Source organism: Eptesicus fuscus, chromosome 12 (genome assembly GCF_027574615.1).
Source record: "Eptesicus fuscus isolate TK198812 chromosome 12, DD_ASM_mEF_20220401, whole genome shotgun sequence".
Classification (NCBI taxonomy): Eukaryota; Metazoa; Chordata; class Mammalia; order Chiroptera; family Vespertilionidae; genus Eptesicus; species Eptesicus fuscus.
This window is the reverse complement of record NC_072484.1, coordinates 93,365,071-93,381,905: the sequence shown is the minus strand read 5'-3', so window position 1 is coordinate 93,381,905 and position 16,835 is coordinate 93,365,071. Positions and strand designations below refer to the sequence as shown.

The 16,835-nt window shown below is 54.3% G+C and overlaps 1 protein-coding gene across 3 annotated transcripts; it reads left to right on the top strand.

Moving 5' to 3' along the window:
• Positions 1 to 3,061: 3,061 nt before the first annotated feature.
• On the top strand, positions 3,062 to 16,833 carry RMC1 (regulator of MON1-CCZ1). Of its 3 annotated transcripts, XM_008148340.3 has the most exons (20): positions 3,076 to 3,386; positions 3,935 to 4,011; positions 6,135 to 6,219; positions 7,280 to 7,336; positions 8,295 to 8,381; positions 8,967 to 9,107; positions 9,346 to 9,449; positions 9,877 to 9,966; positions 10,050 to 10,155; positions 10,993 to 11,104; positions 11,362 to 11,406; positions 11,622 to 11,675; positions 11,944 to 12,072; positions 12,930 to 13,036; positions 14,758 to 14,877; positions 15,179 to 15,256; positions 15,542 to 15,646; positions 15,724 to 15,792; positions 15,862 to 16,087; positions 16,744 to 16,833. In XM_008148340.3, the coding sequence occupies exons 1-20, from the start codon at positions 3,285 to 3,287 to the stop codon at positions 16,821 to 16,823; spliced, it is 1,974 nt and encodes a 657-aa protein (XP_008146562.1). In that variant the 5' UTR covers positions 3,076 to 3,284; the 3' UTR covers positions 16,824 to 16,833. The 3 variants fall into 3 exon arrangements, with proteins under 3 accessions (XP_028011565.2, XP_054580498.1, XP_008146562.1); XM_054724523.1 differs by lacking the exons at positions 12,930 to 13,036; positions 16,744 to 16,833 and having other exon boundaries at positions 3,065 to 3,386; positions 15,862 to 15,977; XM_028155764.2 differs by lacking the exons at positions 12,930 to 13,036; positions 16,744 to 16,833 and having other exon boundaries at positions 3,062 to 3,386; positions 15,724 to 15,977.
• The last annotated feature ends 2 nt before the right edge of the window (positions 16,834 to 16,835 follow it).

Here is a 16,835-nt window from a genome sequence, read left to right as displayed (position 1 = left end):
AGAAAACCCGAAAAGCCTGTGTGATTTTTTTAGGTTTCACCAACTGCCAGAAGCACCTTTAAAGCCCAGGAGTTACACTTCTCGACAAAGGCCCACATGAGAAGAAAACCAACCAATTGTGAATGTGTGTCCTTTGGATTCAGGAACACTCAGGGGCGGGCAGGGCAGGGCAGGGCAGGGCAGGCACCTTACCATCAAGCGGCAAGCTGACGGGGTCGGGCTGCACTCCCGTTCTCCCCTGCCCATTGTGAGCTTACCTGCTCCGAGGCTGGAGTGCCCTGCTGGCCCAGCAGCCCTGACTGTAGCTCACAATGCTTTCTGCTTACCCTTCAGCGCTTCCCTTTCCGCTCCGCAGGGGCTCCAGCCTCTCGGCCTCACGGGGAGCAGCAGTCACTGGAGCAGAGTGGCAGCCGATGGCAGGTGCTCCCCTGGCTTCCTGCTCTCGGCCATCCTGGCTTCTCAGGCTCCGTGCCCTGGTGGCTCTGCAGCACCTTCAGGAAAGGCACCCGACTCCTGCTTTCACAAAGCAATGAACACAAAGATCCTAATTAGTTCGTTTAATTGTTGTTCCATGTTTTAATGTTTCCAGATGAACCAAAAACTGTTGAGGAGCCATGAGAAAAATCTTTTACTCTATAATCTCAGAAATCCTATTCAGCCAACGCCACACAAGTGTTCCCGTGTAGACCAGGGGGCCGTGTGGCTGGCTCAGCCGCACCTCTGCACAGCAGGGCCTATTTACTCGCTTTCCCTGCTCTGCCTCCGGTAAGTACACGCAATTTAGCTGTGTGACTGCAAGTAGCACGCACATGGTCGAAGCAGCTGGGCGTGTGGCAGCTCTTCCCACCGTGGCGTGCCAAAAACAGGAAGAGCAAACTGTCCCCAGGACCTGCAGTGTTGTGTTACACGAATATCACCCACAACTGAGACCTACACATCACATGCTGCAATATTAATAAAAACAACCAACACGTAGGCATTATTTTACCAAATCACAATTTAAAGCCAGTTTAATTCTAGGGCACACCTTGGTCCCAGTATTTTATTTTTAAAACTGATGTTAAGGGCATTTCAATTTAGATATTAGCTCTGACCATACCAGATACTGTTTTATGCAAAGCTTTTAAGTCACAATAAAGTAGTTATGAAATGGCAATAACTTAAGTCTTTTCCCATTAGCTTTAAATTGCATCCTATTCCTCTAAAACCGTGGTCAGCAAACTGCGGCTCGCAAGCCACATGCGGCTCTTTGGCCCCTTGAGTGTGGCTCTTCCACAAAATACCACGGCCTGGGCGAGTCTATTTTGAAGAAGTGGCCTTAGAAGAAGTTTAAGTTTAAAAAATTTGGCTCTCAAAAGAAATTTCAATCGTTGTGCTGTTGATATTTGGCTCTGTTGACTAATGAGTTTGCCGACCACTGCTCTAAACTATTTCACATAGTACACATTTACTTTTTTGTTTACTTTTTCCCTAATGTCGATGGTGTATCTATTATCTTATGTTCTTCCCTATTATGAACTGCCTTCCTATTCAGCTTTCCAAACCCTGACCATCCTCCGCCCAAGGCCTCCAGGCGGCCAGGTTTGGCCAGGACACCACAGCCCCGCCCAGCTTGGCCGCCATGTCCCAGTCCTTAGCTCTGTGGGTCAGGTGTGCTGCCAGAATGCACTTTCTAGAGGCAGGTGAGGAGTATTTTCACATCCTTGCCCTCCAAGGAACTGAAGAAAATGTTGATGCAAAGTAGGAGCTTTAGTAATATGTTGATTAAGCCCTAACTGGTTTGGCTCAGTGGATAGAGCGTCCGCCTGCAGACTGAAGGGTCCCAGGTTCGATTGAGGTCAAGGGCATGTACCTTGGTTGCGGGCACATCCCCAGTAGGAGGTGTGCAGGAGGCAGCTGATCGATGTTTCTCTCTCATCGATGTTTCTCTCTATCCCTCTCCCTTCCTCTCTGTAAAAAATCAATAAAATATATATTTTTAAAAAGAAATATGTCGATTAAGTAATCCAGAGAGGGGGACAAAGAGTTCATCTCCAGGTTTGACTAAGGAACGGACATCCTGTGGATGGGAGGGCCACGCGCTGCCGGCTCAGGGGAGGCTCAGGATGAAACCTGTCAAACAGCGGCGGATGGCGGGCACTCATGCCCCAGGCCGGTGTCTCCCCTGTCAATGATGGACTCACTACGCCAAGCCCGCCTGTGCCTATCATTTTGCTTTTCTTCCCTTTATTTAATAGTAGTGATAGTCTTAAAAACCTTTCTCGTCATCAGATGTCTGACCCCTTGCACAACTCTAGGTCCCTGAGCTGGAACACGGAGTTTTACTCCATCAACCACAAGGGGGCGTGCTGCAGTGCCTTCCCCACCCTCCGGGAGAGCCGGGCCTTGGTCGGAGGGCACCGCGCACTTCCGGGCACGGCAAACCGCAGCGCCCGCTCAGCTCCCTCAGGGCCGGCGGGCACGGCCCGCGGAGCCACAGCCCCCGCTGCCGCTGCCGCCGCCGCCGCCATCTTTAGCTTGAGGGCCCTCGGCGACCTGAGGTCGCGACCCCGGAAAATCCTTTTACTTCTCCCGCCTGGTCTACAGTGTAGACTCTACACCAATGGGCTTCGTGGACCCACTTACATCTCCTCCTTGGATGGTAATGTATAAAACGGGGCGAAAAACCGCCATTCTCCGGGACAGACGTTGAGATTCTGCGTCTAGGCAACTGCCAACAGTTTGGCTCAGACAAACTCACAAAACTGCTCTGCGGGTTCGAATGTTTTCGGAAGTTAACAGGTGCTGACCGCAGGACTCGCCTCCCTCCCTCAGCGCCCAGAGCGGGCTCCGGAAACCCGCCCCAACAGGAACCAAGGCAGCCCCGTCCCAGCCTGCCCTGCGCTAACCTTCCGGAAGCAGGAGGGCCAGGCCCCGCCCATGCTGGGGAAGGCCTGGCGAGGATTGGCGGCGCCGCCACGCTCTGCAAGGCCCTGGCTTCCGGTCCCGCGGCCCCGCCTCCATTGCCGCCCGGGAGCCGCCCTGGGACCCCGCCCACGCGAAAGGGGGAGGAGCCTCGCGCGAAGGGCTCCACTGGAGTCCGGCGTCCGTCTCCGGCTTGAACGCCCAGGGCCGAGGGTCACGTGGGGCGGGCGTGGGGGCGTGGCACCCGGAAGCGGCCTCCGGATCACCCGATCGGCGCCACCGCAGCCCGGCCGGACCCCCGTGCCTCCGCTGGCTGCCACTCGCCCTGCCCCGCGCTGGCTGCCACCCCCGCGCCCCCCGGCCCCCCGGCGCCGCCCGCCATGGGCGAGGAAGACTACTACCTGGAGCTGTGCGAGCGGCCGGTGCACTTCGAGAAGGCGAACCCCGTCAACTGCGTCTTCTTCGATGAGGCCAACAAACAGGTGGGTGCCGGCCTCGACCCCGGGGCCAAGGTCGCCGCGCGCCCGGCGGGGTGCCAGGACCAGCCGGGCCTCCGCCAGCGCCTTCCTGTCCGGGGCCAGGGACCAGCCTCCTCCGGCCGGGCTCGCTTCCCCTCCGGGGCAGCCGGCAGCACCGAGCGCGCTCCCCCAGCGCCCTTGGGCCGGGAGTCGGCTGCCAGCAGGCCCGCCCGGCCCGCGCCTGAGAACTCGGTTATCCGCGGGATTTTGGGTGGGAGCAGTGGGAGCAGAGCAGGGCTGCTGACGGGCGCTCCCAAACTGGATTGGAACTTGGGGCCCCGGAGTCGGGTCCCGTCTGCGCAGTTTGGGGTGGTAACCCTTTTGGCGTCCCCCCTCGTTTCTTAAAATTCATGTGAACACCTAGCATCGCAGATCGGTGTGCGCGCCGTGGGTTAGCTGAACCAGGGGCGGGGGTAGCAGGAATGTTCACTCGTGGGCTGGGGTGGCAAGAACACTCACTCGTGGGTTGGTATAGTGTCCACACCGTTCAAGTTGCTTCTCTTCCCTCGCAGGTTTTTGCTGTGCGATCTGGCGGAGCTACTGGGGTGGTGGTTAAAGGCCCGGATGATAGGAATCCCATCTCATTTAGGTAACAGTATTAACATTTGCAGAATAAGTTCGACATGTCAATGGCGTTGTTCTGCTTCTCATTCAGGGGGTGGTTTTAACATTGTGCCCTCTGCCTCCCTTAAGAGCTCTGAAGTCCGTGTGTGCCAACCTGTGCCCGTAGGGAGAGGACGGAGACACTGCGCGCAGTCCGTCCCCCTGAAATGTGTGGAGTAGTTCCGCTCGATTTGGGAACCAGATCCTCCCAAGTAGGGCACCCACTTCCTGGCACTTGAAGCTAGCGAGTCATTGAGCCGCCGTTGGTGTGCCGGTTCCCTTCCTGACGGAGGACCTTCGTTCCTCCGGGTCTTTGCAGTGTTTGGAAGGTGCAGGGGTTCCTGGGTCAGGGTTTTTCAGGTAAAAATGTGTTAAGGAAACCCTGGCTTCGACTGAGCTTCAGGCTGTCCCAGGTCATGCAAGGTGAGCCGGAGTAGTTATGAACAGAAGCTCCTTTCACTTTCAGATCCCAATTTTGGTGATGAACTATTAGGATGGTCCCCATAATTCCTGTGATTACAGGAGAAAATACACGGTAGGCCCTCGGCTCATGGTGACTTTAACGTTTTCCTAGCTGGCCTGTACTACAGGAAACCATTTTTGAAGTAGAAATGAATCACGTGTGCAGTGCCCGTGCTAGGCATCAGGCATGTGAAGGCTTTGGACCCGCCTGGCGCCCTTTTGCAGAATGCAGAACTGCATCGTGGGAGACAAGTGAGGAACACATACTGTTTCCTGTGACAAGTGCTGTGCCCAGAGTGTGGACACACAGGAGATGCAACGTTTATCATGGGAGTAGGAGGGGGAAGGCCTTAGTGAAGAAGGAGGTAGCCCTTGAGCAAAAGTTGAGAACTGGAACGGGACGATTCTAGGTGGGGAAGAGAGGAGGTGGGGAAGAAAGGAGGCGGCTTCCCGATGGAGAGACCTCCAGGAGCAAAGGCGAGCAAGCGTGGGGGTGGGGAACTCCAGGTCTGTGTGACTGCCGATCAGGTGTCCCTGCAGGAAGGGGAGGCAGAGGTGTGGGCACGGGCAGGGTCAGCTTGAAACTTACGTGTTCTGCTATGAATTAGGGCTTTACCTTGTTACTGAGGTGGGGTGTGGCATGATCCTGTCAGTGTTTGGAAAGACCATGCTGACACTGGATTAGTTGGGCGCCTATCCGTCAGGGGCACCGCTGAGAGGATGGCCGGGGTCAGCCAGGCGCGGTGCAGGCCACACGGAGGGCAGTGGAGACTGGTATCGAAAGGCCCTCGGCGTCAAAATGAGAGTGAGCCCATGAGGGCCCAGATTTGGGGGCTCAGTAGGGTTTGAGGGGGAAGATACTAACTACCCTCTTTTAAAAAACGTTACTTACTGTTAATAGCCTTACTGTGGTATAATTATTAACTGGACATATTTAACAGTCATTGGTGAGTTTTGACATGTGTGCACCGTGAAACCATCACCGTAATAAGAGAGTGAGCACACACACCCAGAGCTCCCACGGGTTTGCTCTGTGAGCCTCTGGTTTCCCTTCGCTGGAGGTGGTAGTGAGGCTTCTGGGTGGGCCTGCTTGAGCCCACAGGGGAGGGGGTGGGAAAGCTTGGTTCAGAAGCTTTGCTGTCCCAGCGATGGAGAGAGAAGGCAGTCATCTGTGGAGGTGCCTGTGGGCATTGGAATACCTCCGAGCTACGGCAGGTTGGTTCCAGGCCACCGCCATGGAGCATCAGGTAAAGTGAGTTGTAGTGTTTTTGCTGGTGGAGGTCTTGCCTTCAGTTTGTGAAAATGCAACATCTGTGAAGGGTAATATAGTGAAGTCCGATAAAACAAGGTATTCCTGTGTGTACCTTGTTGATACCGGTATTTGTATAAAGTCATTTTCTGGTGAAAGTGCGGGTGATCTCCATTTCCCGTCGCTTGTTACTGCAGCACTGCGAATTTCTCCAGCAGCTTGTTGCTCCTGAATTTTGTTTTCTGAAAAGAGGTACTACTGATAGCATCAGAAACAAGTTTAATTTTAAACTAAGATTTGCTGCTTCCTGAATATTTACTTCCTTTTCTTCTCACAAATGATAGAAGCTAGAGTTCAGTTATCAAATGGAACTCTTAACATACTCTTTCTCCTTACAGAATGGAAGACAAAGGAGAAGTGAAATGCATTAAGTTTTCCTTAGAAAACAAGATACTAGCTGTCCAGAGGACCTCAAAGGCTGTGGTAAGACATCCCTCTAAAGATGGCATAAAGCCGAAGCCGGTTTGGCTCAGTGGATGGAGCGTCGGTCTGCGGACTGGAGAGTCCCGGGTTCGATTCCGGTCAGGGGCATGTACATTGGTTGTGGGCGCGTCCCTGGTCGGGGGTGTGCGGGAGGCGGCTGGTCGATGTTTCTCTCTCATCGATGTTTCTAGCTCTCTATCCCTCTTCCTTCCTCTCTGTAAAAAATAAATAAAATATTAAAAAAAAAAAAAGATGGCATAAAGAAAGCACTTTAGAAGTATATTTGGAAGAGGATGAATTGCAAACTTCCAGTGTTAAAGGAGCCGCTAGTTATTTTAAAGTCATGAAAGCTGTAACTGTGGAGCACTGCTATATTTGAGCTTTTGGAGTTCTTGAAGAAAGACATGTGAATGGATAAATACTGGTGACCTTAGTTTGTCAATTTAGACTTAAATTTTAAAAAACTATTTTGGAACCTCGGGCATCTTTTGTGTGGATTAATAGCTAGCATCATAGATTGCGGGAGGTATAATTTTGGCTACTTTGTGAATGGCCCTGTAAACGAGTAGCTCCATTAAGTCACGTCTCCTGTCTTTGAATGCTTGATCTAATAGGACCAGGTATTGGAAGTTGGAGCAGTCTGTTGGCATTTTAGCCTTTATAAATATTCATGATCACATTTGCACGTAGAGAAAAACTGTTGATAAAGAGGAGCACCCACATTCCTTCCATCAGTATGAATTGGTAAAATGTTTGGAAAGCCTCTTGTGCAATGTAGAGCAGCACAATTCTCTGAAATCAACCATTTGAGTTAATTTTCAAAATCCATTTCTAAACCCTCACTGAATATTTGGATTAACTTTTTAAAAAATGGAATTGTCAGCCAGCTGCTGTTAAGGAGGCAGATTGTACAAATTGGTCTTTTATTTTTCCTGTCTTTGGGTTCTTGACAGTTTTTTCCTAATCACTTTTTAAATATATTTATCTTTTTCTTTTGTCTGTTGTGTACTAAAGGAGGTTGCTGCATGATCCAAATGTATCCTTGTGGTTTTTTTTCTAGGAGTTTTCTAATTTTATCCCGGACAGTTCTCAGTTAGAATACACGCAGGAGTGCAAGGTACGGCCCGCGGCCTTTCCCCTCTGGTCTGTGCTCGGCTGGGAACTACGCTGTGCGGACGCCGGGTGGCTGTAGCTGAGTGCAGACGGGAGGGGGCGGTGCTTGTGCTGAGAGGTGCTGCCTGTGGGCTCCGTGACCTGGACACGTTGTGAGCCTGTTTCTTCACCTGAAGACGGAGCTGGAGGGTTACATGGATGGTGGGTGGTACTCCTGCTGCCCCGCCCTCTCTGGGCGACAGACCTGAGCCGCCTCTTTGGAGGTTTGCAGAAGAGAAGGTTTTTCCTTTATTGGTGATGTTTTCTTCCTCGGTCTGACCTTGTCATGCCCCCTTTTCCCCTTTGGTGTAGATCCTAGCCCATGTTCATCAGGCTTGCTGCGTGTAATAAACGAGGCTGCAGAAGGCGCAGCTCAGAGGGCAGTGTGGCCCAGAGACGGGCAGGAGTTGCTAGTGGAAGGGGTGGCTCTCGGCATCTCTGTAGTGTGCTTGCTAGATGGAGGCGAGCGTGGGCTCCTCAACGAGGAAAGGCACATCGCCAAGTAGCTGCCCCTTCGCAGGCCCCCGCTCCTGAGCAGCCACGTGCGGGCCTCTAGCCAGCCAGCCAGCCTGCCTGCCCGCCCGCCCGCCCTCAGGCCCAGCCCTGGCTCACCAAGGGAGTCAGGGTGTGGCTCCAGCTGCAACCCCCCAGGTCAACACTCAGTGAGAACCTCTAGGCCTTTATACTTTTATGACCTGTGTGACCAAGGAGGTCAGCTGTCCTTTGGTCCTGAAGGGAGAAGCTGACCACTGTGAGTGCTGGTCAGTTACCTTGCTGCTTCTCCTCCTGTTCTGCTGACTCATGTACTCCTGGGTGTTCCAGGGGAAAATCCAGGATCACGGTATTAGTTAAAAGAAAGTTTGATTTGTTAATATAACTTTCATTACAGAGCAATACAGAGTATTCTACGTTCTTCTTTTCAGACCAAGAATGCCAACATACTAGGGTTCTGCTGGACCAGTTCCACGGAGATCGTCTTCATCACAGACCAGGGAGTCGAGTTCTACCAGGTACCCGTGCGTCACTGCTGCGGGGCGGTCTGCAGGAGCAGCTGGCTGTTTGTGAACTCAGCACTGAACAGACAGCTTGAGGTTCCAGAGCGTTAATCTCTCGACTGGGCTTTTTTCTAATGATAAGTAACACATGCTTTTTATGAAACGTTCAAACATTACTGAGATAGAGTATACGGAAAGGAACAGTTCCCTGTAGTCTCTAGAACACGCCTGTTAGAAAAAGGGCGCCGCTCCCCGACGTGGGGGACATGGCGTTCAGCCGATGCTGCAGGCGGGTGGCTGGTGGGCGCCCGGCCGGGGTTCGTTTGCTCATTTCCATGGTGAGAGGAGGTCGCTGCTGCTGGCTCGAGGTGAGGCTCGGAGCGGGGTGTGCAGAGGAGGGGCCGCCCAGACCGGGACTGTTCGGCTGAGCTCCCTTTCCCCTCAGGGTCTGTGCAGCACTAAGCACCAGACCCATGCCTGGAAGCTGCAGCAGCTAGAAATAACACTTTTCCATTTAAGTTACTGTTTCTGTTACTTGTTAACTGACAGCCTGCTGACACCGGCTGCTCTTGAATGAGGGCTGTCTCGCACTCGCCGCAGGTGTTGCCGGAGAAGCGGAGCCTGAAGCTCCTGAAGAGCCAGAGCCTGAACGTGAACTGGTACCTGCACTGCCCCGAGAGCGCCGTCATCCTGCTCTCCACCACCGTCCTGGGCAGCGTGCTGCAGCCCTTCCACTTCCGGGTGAGAGCAGCCCCGAAAGCAGTATTCCCTCCGACCCCCCCACCCCCCGGAGTGCCCCCTGCAGTACTTCAAGGGCAAGTTCCTCCAACACTAACCTTGCCGCGACTGACCACTCGAGGGCGCCTGTAAGCTCATTCTGGGGGGACAGACCAGGAGTGGTGCGTGCCCTCAGTGACTGTAGGTAGGGAATGCAAACATCAAGGGTCGACACCCTTCCTAACCCTTCCTTTCCCCACAGGCTGGCACTATGACAAAGCTGCCCAAGTTTGAGATTGAGTTACCAGCGGCGCCCAAGTCCACTAAACAGAGCCTTTCTGAGAGAGACATTGCCATGGCAACCATGTATGTCTGTCTCTCGAGAGACTTCCTTTTGTCATTGCTTTTAGTGATGCAGCTGCTAGAAATGCGGTACAGAGTCTCGGGGAGCCTTGGGCCAAGGAGGACTTCCCTTCCCTGTTAGTGCCTGGGTCCTGTGCCCAGAGCTTCAGAATGCCGTCTCCTTGGCCTGCGTTTTAGATTTTGCTGGCTTCGTGGTCTGAGGAAAGTCCTCTCACTGTTCTGATCTGATAAAATGAGGACGTCGGGCCCATTCACACCCTTCCCCTCACTTTGTAATAGGCTTTTTGTTTCTGACGTCTGCAAGCGCTGTTGGCTGCAGAGTATTCCATGAAGGACTGTTTCATGATTTACTCGACTCGAGCTGCAGACTCAGCATTGAGGATGGAGGGTTTCTCACAGCACGCGTGACTCCGTGTCTGTTCTCTGACAGCTACGGGCAGCTGTACGTCCTCTTCCTGCGGCACCACTCACGGGCCTCCAGCAGCGTGGGCGCCGAGGTGGTGCTGTATCATCTGCCCCGGTATGCGCTGCGCCTGCTCCTCTCCCGAGGGTACGTGGGAATGGAAGCTTGTCGACCACTTTGTGACCCCTCTGTCCCCACAGAGAAGGCGCCTGTAAGAAGACGCACATCCTGAAGTTGGGCCGGACGGGGAAGTTCGCCCTGAACGTGGTGGACAACCTGGTGGTCGTGCACCATCAGGACACGGAGGTGGGAGCCGTGGGGTCAGGTCTGCGTGGTACGCGCTGGGTTGCATAACGCCATGAGTTGTGAAAATGAACAAAGCATTCTGAGCACAGTCTAGAAAGTGTTTTTTATGCTAAAAGTTTTTAGATTAGAAGAAACAGTGATTCCGTGTCATTAAGAATAATTAAGAGCTATTTCAGAAAATAGCACGAGGAGAGTGACTTTGGAACCACTTGTCTCTCAGCTGTGTTCACTGCAGACCCGCTGCATGTGTCCTCCTGTAGGTCCTTGGTGAGCAGGGTGAGCATGGCTTGGGGCCGTGTGGCCCGAGAGAAGGCGGTGGGATGGGTCCTGCTCTTTCGGTGCCATCAGCGGGCGTCTCCCAGGCCTCCTGGAGGTGCCAGCACGGCTCTAATGAGTTGGGACTGAAAGATCTTCTGACGTCCCTTAGCGGGAGCTTGTCAGCCCGTCAGGACTGTCTGTGAGGTCGATGGGAATGGAAAGGACAGCTGTAATGTCAGCACATTCTCCCTGAAAGAAGAACTAGGGATGGGTGCAAACACAGACTTTTAAAATATATTTTTATTAACTTCAGAGAGGAAGGGAGAGGGAGAGAGAGACATCATCGATTGCTGCCTCCTGCACTCCCCACACTGGGGATCAAGTCCGCAACCTGGGCCTGTGCCCTGACCACGAATTGAACCTCGACCTCCTGGTTCATAGATGGGCGAGCCACTGAGCCACGCCAGCTGGGTAATCACAGGCTCTTTAAACGAATCTGAAATAGCAAGATGGGAGGTCAGGAAAGGGTTAACCGCTGAGTCTTGGCATCACACAGCCTGTTCTTTCTCTGCACTTCAGACATCAGTAATATTTGACATCAAGTTACGGGGAGAGTTCGATGGCACCGTCACCTTCCACCACCCCGTGCTTCCTGCTCGATCCATTCAGCCCTATCAGATCCCCGTGGCAGGTGAGGGAGTCACCATGTCGGGGGGGGGGGGGCCACATTCAGGGTGCAGTGAGGCGTCTGCAGAGGGTCCCAGATCGGTTTGCTTTCGTGACATCTTCTTCCGGGCTTGTTCCCGACCTCCCCTCCTCCTGAATGTCACCATGGGACGAGGTCTCTTCCTCCTCGCCTCACTAGTCAGACAGTCGCTGCAGCCTTCAACAGTGGTACATGTTGGGTTCTGTGTTGGCCGCACACTTACATTTTCTTTCCATTGGTAGGTCCTGCTCCTGTGACCAGCCAGTCTCCGGTCCCGTGTAAGCTCTGTATCCTTGACGAGGCGCTGGCGCTGTGCAGGGAGCTGCTACCCGCTGCCCTCCCGCTTGAGGGAACGACATTTCAGGAACCGAAGTGGGGAGGTTTCCTACCAGGAGGGCGGGCACTGGGCGTAGCCTCAGCCAGCGGGCAGGGGCGAGTTTAGTCGGAGCGGATTTGCCTTTTGTCTCCATCTCTTCGGGCTAGAATTTCCTATCGCATGCAGATTCCTCGTCCTGGATTGTCTTTCAGCCTGACATCATCATCAGCGCAAGCCAAGGTGGGTCCGAGGGACGGCCGCCAGGTTAGAGGGGAGAGTGCTTTTGCCCCCGTATTTGGGGAGATGCAGCTTGAACATAGAGGGTGCATGGTTGCCAGGCGTCTCCCGGGCACGCAGTAGTTTGGCTGTCGGTCCTGCTGTCAGCATGTCCTGCATGTCCGAGACTGGGCTTCGGTTTGTGAGAAAAAGCCATCGACTGCTCTGCGGTACTTCTGGGCTTTTGTTCTGGTTCGCGTCATACGATGACATCGCTGCCTCTCACACCCAGGTTACCTCTGGAACCTGCAGGTGAAGCTGCAGCCCATCGTCAACCTCCTGCCGGACAAAGGACGCCTGATGGACTTTCTGCTCCAGAGAAAGGAGTGCAAGAGGGTCATCCTGGCCGTCTGCTCCCAGAGTAAGGGGCTCCTTCCTTCGTCGGCGTCCAGCCCGTGCTGCCCCGCCTTCCCAGGCCTGTCTGCAGCCTGGGCCACACTCTTCACGCCAAGGGTGGGGGACTGCGCCCCCGGGAAGGCTGCTAAGTAGAAGAAGGACTTGTAGGGCCTGGCTGGTGTGGCTCAGTGTTTGAGCGTCGACCTATGAGCCAGGAGGTCTCAGTTGGACTCCCTGTCGGGCTGCCTCCCTCTCTGAAATCAGTCTCTGTACATGCCTTATGGGGACTCGGGTAGGAAAGACTCACAGTAAACCGGATGTTTCCAGGGGAGAGGGAACTGAACCTGCGCACACGTGGGGGTCGGGGCCCCCACCCCTCCTCTTATTTATTTATTTTTATTTTTTAATATGTTTTATTGATTTTTTACAGAGAGGAAGGGAGAGAGAGAGTTAGAAACATCGATGAGAGAGAACCATCAATCAGCTGCCTCCTGCACACCCCCTACTGGGGATGTGCCCGCAACCAAGGTACATGCCCTTGACCGGAATCGAACCTGGGACCCTTCAGTCCGCAGGCCGACGCTCTATCCACTGAGCCAAACCGGTTTCGGCCCACCCCTCCTTTTAAAGCAAACACTTTTCAGAATCCAAATCTCTGCCTCCCTAACATCTATACTGAGAATCTTCACTGATACGGTCACAGCTTCTCTCTTCAGGAGCCAGAAAGGGCCTGTGAGCTCCAGGCTTCAGGTCGCTACGCTGACGCTCCTCTGGGTGCCCTTAAGGCCCGTGTGTGCTGCTGGCCTGGGAGGGAGAGCTCCTGCCCTAGCAGCGTGCGCTGCAGGTGGAGCTGGCTGACCTGTGCACACTGATTCTTCCCAGTGCTGAGCGGGTCCGACAGAGCGGCCCTGCCCGTGGTGGCCACTGTCTTCGACAAGCTCAACCAGGAGTACAAGAGGTACCTGGACGCCGAGCAGAGCTACGCGGTGGTGAGTGACCGGCGCTGTGCTGGAGGCCCCTCGGCCCACCGGGTAGTTGTAACGGGCAGGAAGCGGCAGTCCACCCAGAACCCTGCATCCCATTGGTGGGGCTCCCGCTCCCTCAGTGCCTCCACCTCGTCGGTGGTTCATCTTTTGGATCTTACGTGTAGATACGTCCTTGGTCTTCTATCTTATAGATAAAACTGGTCTCGTCTTTGCATTACCTTTTTTTTTTTTTTTTTTAAATATATTTTATTGATTTTTCACAGAGAGGAAGGGAGAGGGATAGAAAGCCAGAAACATCGATGAGAGAGAGACATCGACCAGCTGCCTCCTGCACATCCCCCACCAGGAGATGTGCCCGCAACCAATGTACATGCCCTTGACCGGAATCGAACCTGGGACCTTCCAGTCCGCAGACCGATGCTCTATCCACTGAGCCAAACCGGTTTTGGCTGCATTACCTTTTTTATACATGTTTCTACCAAGCCAGAGCCTAGTCTTAGTTAATTAAAAGTAGAATCACTTGCCATGTTTTTTTTCCCTCTCCTTCTATGTACCGTTAGTGCACCCTACCTTCTGAAGCCAGAAAGAAAACGGGTTAGGATAAGTGGAATGAATGATTTCACTTAAAGGACCTAATTAATTCTAAAGCTGAAAACTGAAGGTTTTAAGCTGTAACAGAAAAGCCCGAACTCCACCCACCTTCAGCGACTCCAGGATGACAGGCCTGGCAGGCGCTGCAGTGGCCGTGGCTCCGTGGCTCGGAGCTGTGGTCCTGGCCGGTCAGACGTGGTTCTGGGAGGTGGGGAGGCTGAGCTTGTCTCGCTTCTTCTCTCGGTCCTGCTGCTCGGTGCTGGGCTGTGGGGTCGGCAGTCTGGTGGCAGTTTCTGTGCGTCCTGCTCTGTGGCTCGTGGCTTCCTAAGCGCTGGCTGGTGGAGTGTGGTCTGTCTGCAGCACCTGGCGCTGCTGAGCACTGCGGGCTCTCAGGCACCACCCAGCTCCTGCCCTCAGGGTCTGCACTGGTCTCGGGCTTTAGAAGTTAGGAGGCACGCCCTAGCTTGGCTCAGTGGATAGAGCATCAGCCTGCAGACTGAAGGGTCCAGGGTTCAATTCTGGTCAAAGGCACAAGCTCTGGTTTCGGGCTCGATCCCCAGTAGGGGGCAACAGGAGGCCAATGATTCTCTCTCACCATTGATGTTTCTGTTTCTCCCTTTCCCTTCCTCTCCAAACTCAATAAAAATATGTGTTTTTTAAAAAAAGTTAGGCGATGGAGTCGAGATCTCGGAGCTTTCCTGGGCAGTAGTAGTTGGGGACCCTTACTTATTCAAAATCTCGGTATAGACTCCTTACACAAGTGTGTACTTAATTTTAAGGCTTCACAAAGCACAGATGCCATTTCATTCTTATTGGATAACAAGGGCCAGGCAGTCTGACTGAGAAAATTAGGGAGTTGGTAAGGGGCTAAAACCAGGATGATGTCCCTAAGAGAAGACTCTGCTTGTGCTTGTCGTTCCACCCTCCGTGAGCACGGGTTTTGTCGAGATGACCAACTCTGACTTGTTCGAGGCCCTTCCCCAGAGAGCACAGGAAGTCGGTCCGTCCAGGTTGTGAGCTGTGCCCCTGCTCAGGCTTGAGGCTCACAGCATTAGGAGTCCGTCTTTTTGGATTAACGGCCAACGCCCATTCCCGGGAGGTGGTGACGATGACACCTGTCATGTGTTGCGCAGGCGGCGGAAGCTGGGCAGAGCCGGTGCAGTCCGCTCCTCCGCAGGCCGGTGCGGACCCAGGCCGTGATCGACCAGTCCGACATGTACACCCACGTGCTGTCGGCACTTACAGAGAAGAAGGTAAGTGACTGCCATCAGCTGCTCTGGACACAGGGTCTCGGAACAGATCCTTGGAAGGGACTTAGGAAACTAGGACTCAGAATAGCTGGTTATTCTGGGAGGACCCATGCTGGTAGTTTGGCCTCTAACTACTCAGGCCTAAACATGTTCTCGATGAGGGAGAATCTGAGGGGGTTTGTGCAAAACCAGGCACGCAGCCCTGGGCCGGTTTAATAGGGCAAAGGGGCAGGAGTAAAGGAAGAATGCTGTGTAAGCTCCTTGCAGCTCGGCTGCTCCTAAGACCACCTTTGCTTCCTCCCAGGAGACGCCCCCGAAGTTTGTGGTCGCTGTGCTGATGGAGTACATTCGCTCTCTGAACCAGTTCCAGGTTCCAGTGCAGGTACCTGCGGGCAGCGTGGGGTCCTGGTCAGAGGAGCAGGGATATCTAAGACACAACACAGTCCGTGTCCTAACTACGATGCCGTCTGTGCTGAAGGGCCCGCCGTCCTGACTCGGCGTCCGAGCCTTTCATTTCCTGACCTGCCCCGTGTGCCGAGTCAGGATGAGCCCTGTCACATGAGGCTGGGCTCTTTCCCCGCACACGGGCCCCTTCCAATGATGGGAGCGCATCAGTTAGAGCAGACGCAGCCCCGCCACACCTGAGCCGTCTCCTTGTCTGCCGTAGCACTACCTGCACGAACTCGTCATCAAGACGCTGGTCCAGCACAACCTCTTCTACACGCTGCACCAGCTCCTGCAGTACCACGTGCTCAGCGACTCCAAGCCTCTGGTGGGTGCCGCCAGGGTTACTCGGTCGTTAACGGTGTCTAGCACCTGGTGCTGAACAGGCCGGAACCTGTCTTTCAGGCGTGTCTGCTGTTATCCCTGGAGAGCTTCTACCCTCCTGCTCACCAGCTGTCGCTGGACATGTTGAAGGTAAGGTGCGTCCACGTTTCCCGTGCGTAAGCGTCTGCTGTGCTCGCACTCACTTGGGCTTCTCTCCAGCGACTCTCGACGGCGAATGATGAGATCGTGGAAGTCCTGCTGTCCAAGCACCAGGTGCTGGCCGCCTTGCGGTTCCTCCGGGGCGTGGGGGGCCACGACAGCGTCTCTGCACGCAAGTTCCTAGATGCTGCGAAGCAGACCGAAGACCGAATGCTCTTCTACACCATCTTCCGCTTCTTTGAGCAGCGGAACCAGCGTTTACGGGGGAACCCCGGTTTCACACCAGGTGAGAAGGCGCAGCCCTGAGGAGGCCTGGGCAGCCGCAGGCTCCTGGCAGGACGACTGGCTGCGGGTGGGCCAGGCGCCTCGGTTCGAACTCCCAAGTCCGGTTTTAAACAGTCACAACAGCCAGCCTTGCCCTTAGCCCATCCTTCGTAGTGGAGTGAACTCCGCGTGCCCGGGGACCTAAATGATCCGGACCTTGAAGTGTTTGGGGAGGAGAAGCGCATGCAGGCCCGATTCAGGCGGTCTGAGCCAGCTCAGGTCTGACAGCTGCTCTTGGACAGGAACCGGGGCCTGAGGGTTTAAAGGGGCCTGGGGCTTGTTAATGTTTCTGGGTAAGGCAGGAAACACGACGGGCAAGTCACTCTAATGTCCAAAGGCATGAGATCCAAGGGTGGGGAGGAACAGGCAACTTTATGTCAGGCCTCCCAGCTCTTCCGAGCTCGGAGAGGCAGAGCATTGGGACCAGAACAGGTTAGCCTCTACCGTGTCTCAGCAGGTGGGGGCTGTGAGGTCCCTGACCAGGTTTGCAAAGGCGTGAGCTATGAAAATGGAAAGGACAATCCAGAAGCTCAGAACAGAGGTGCTTTATGAGAGAGAGGAAGTCAGAGCCCGCACCCTGGGAGCGGCATGCTCACCCTGCTTCCCTCTGTTCCCCAGGAGAACACTGCGAAGAACACGTGGCTTTTTTCAAACAGGTCTTTGGAGACCAAGCTCTCATGAGGCCGACGACGTTCTGAAATCACGCGCTA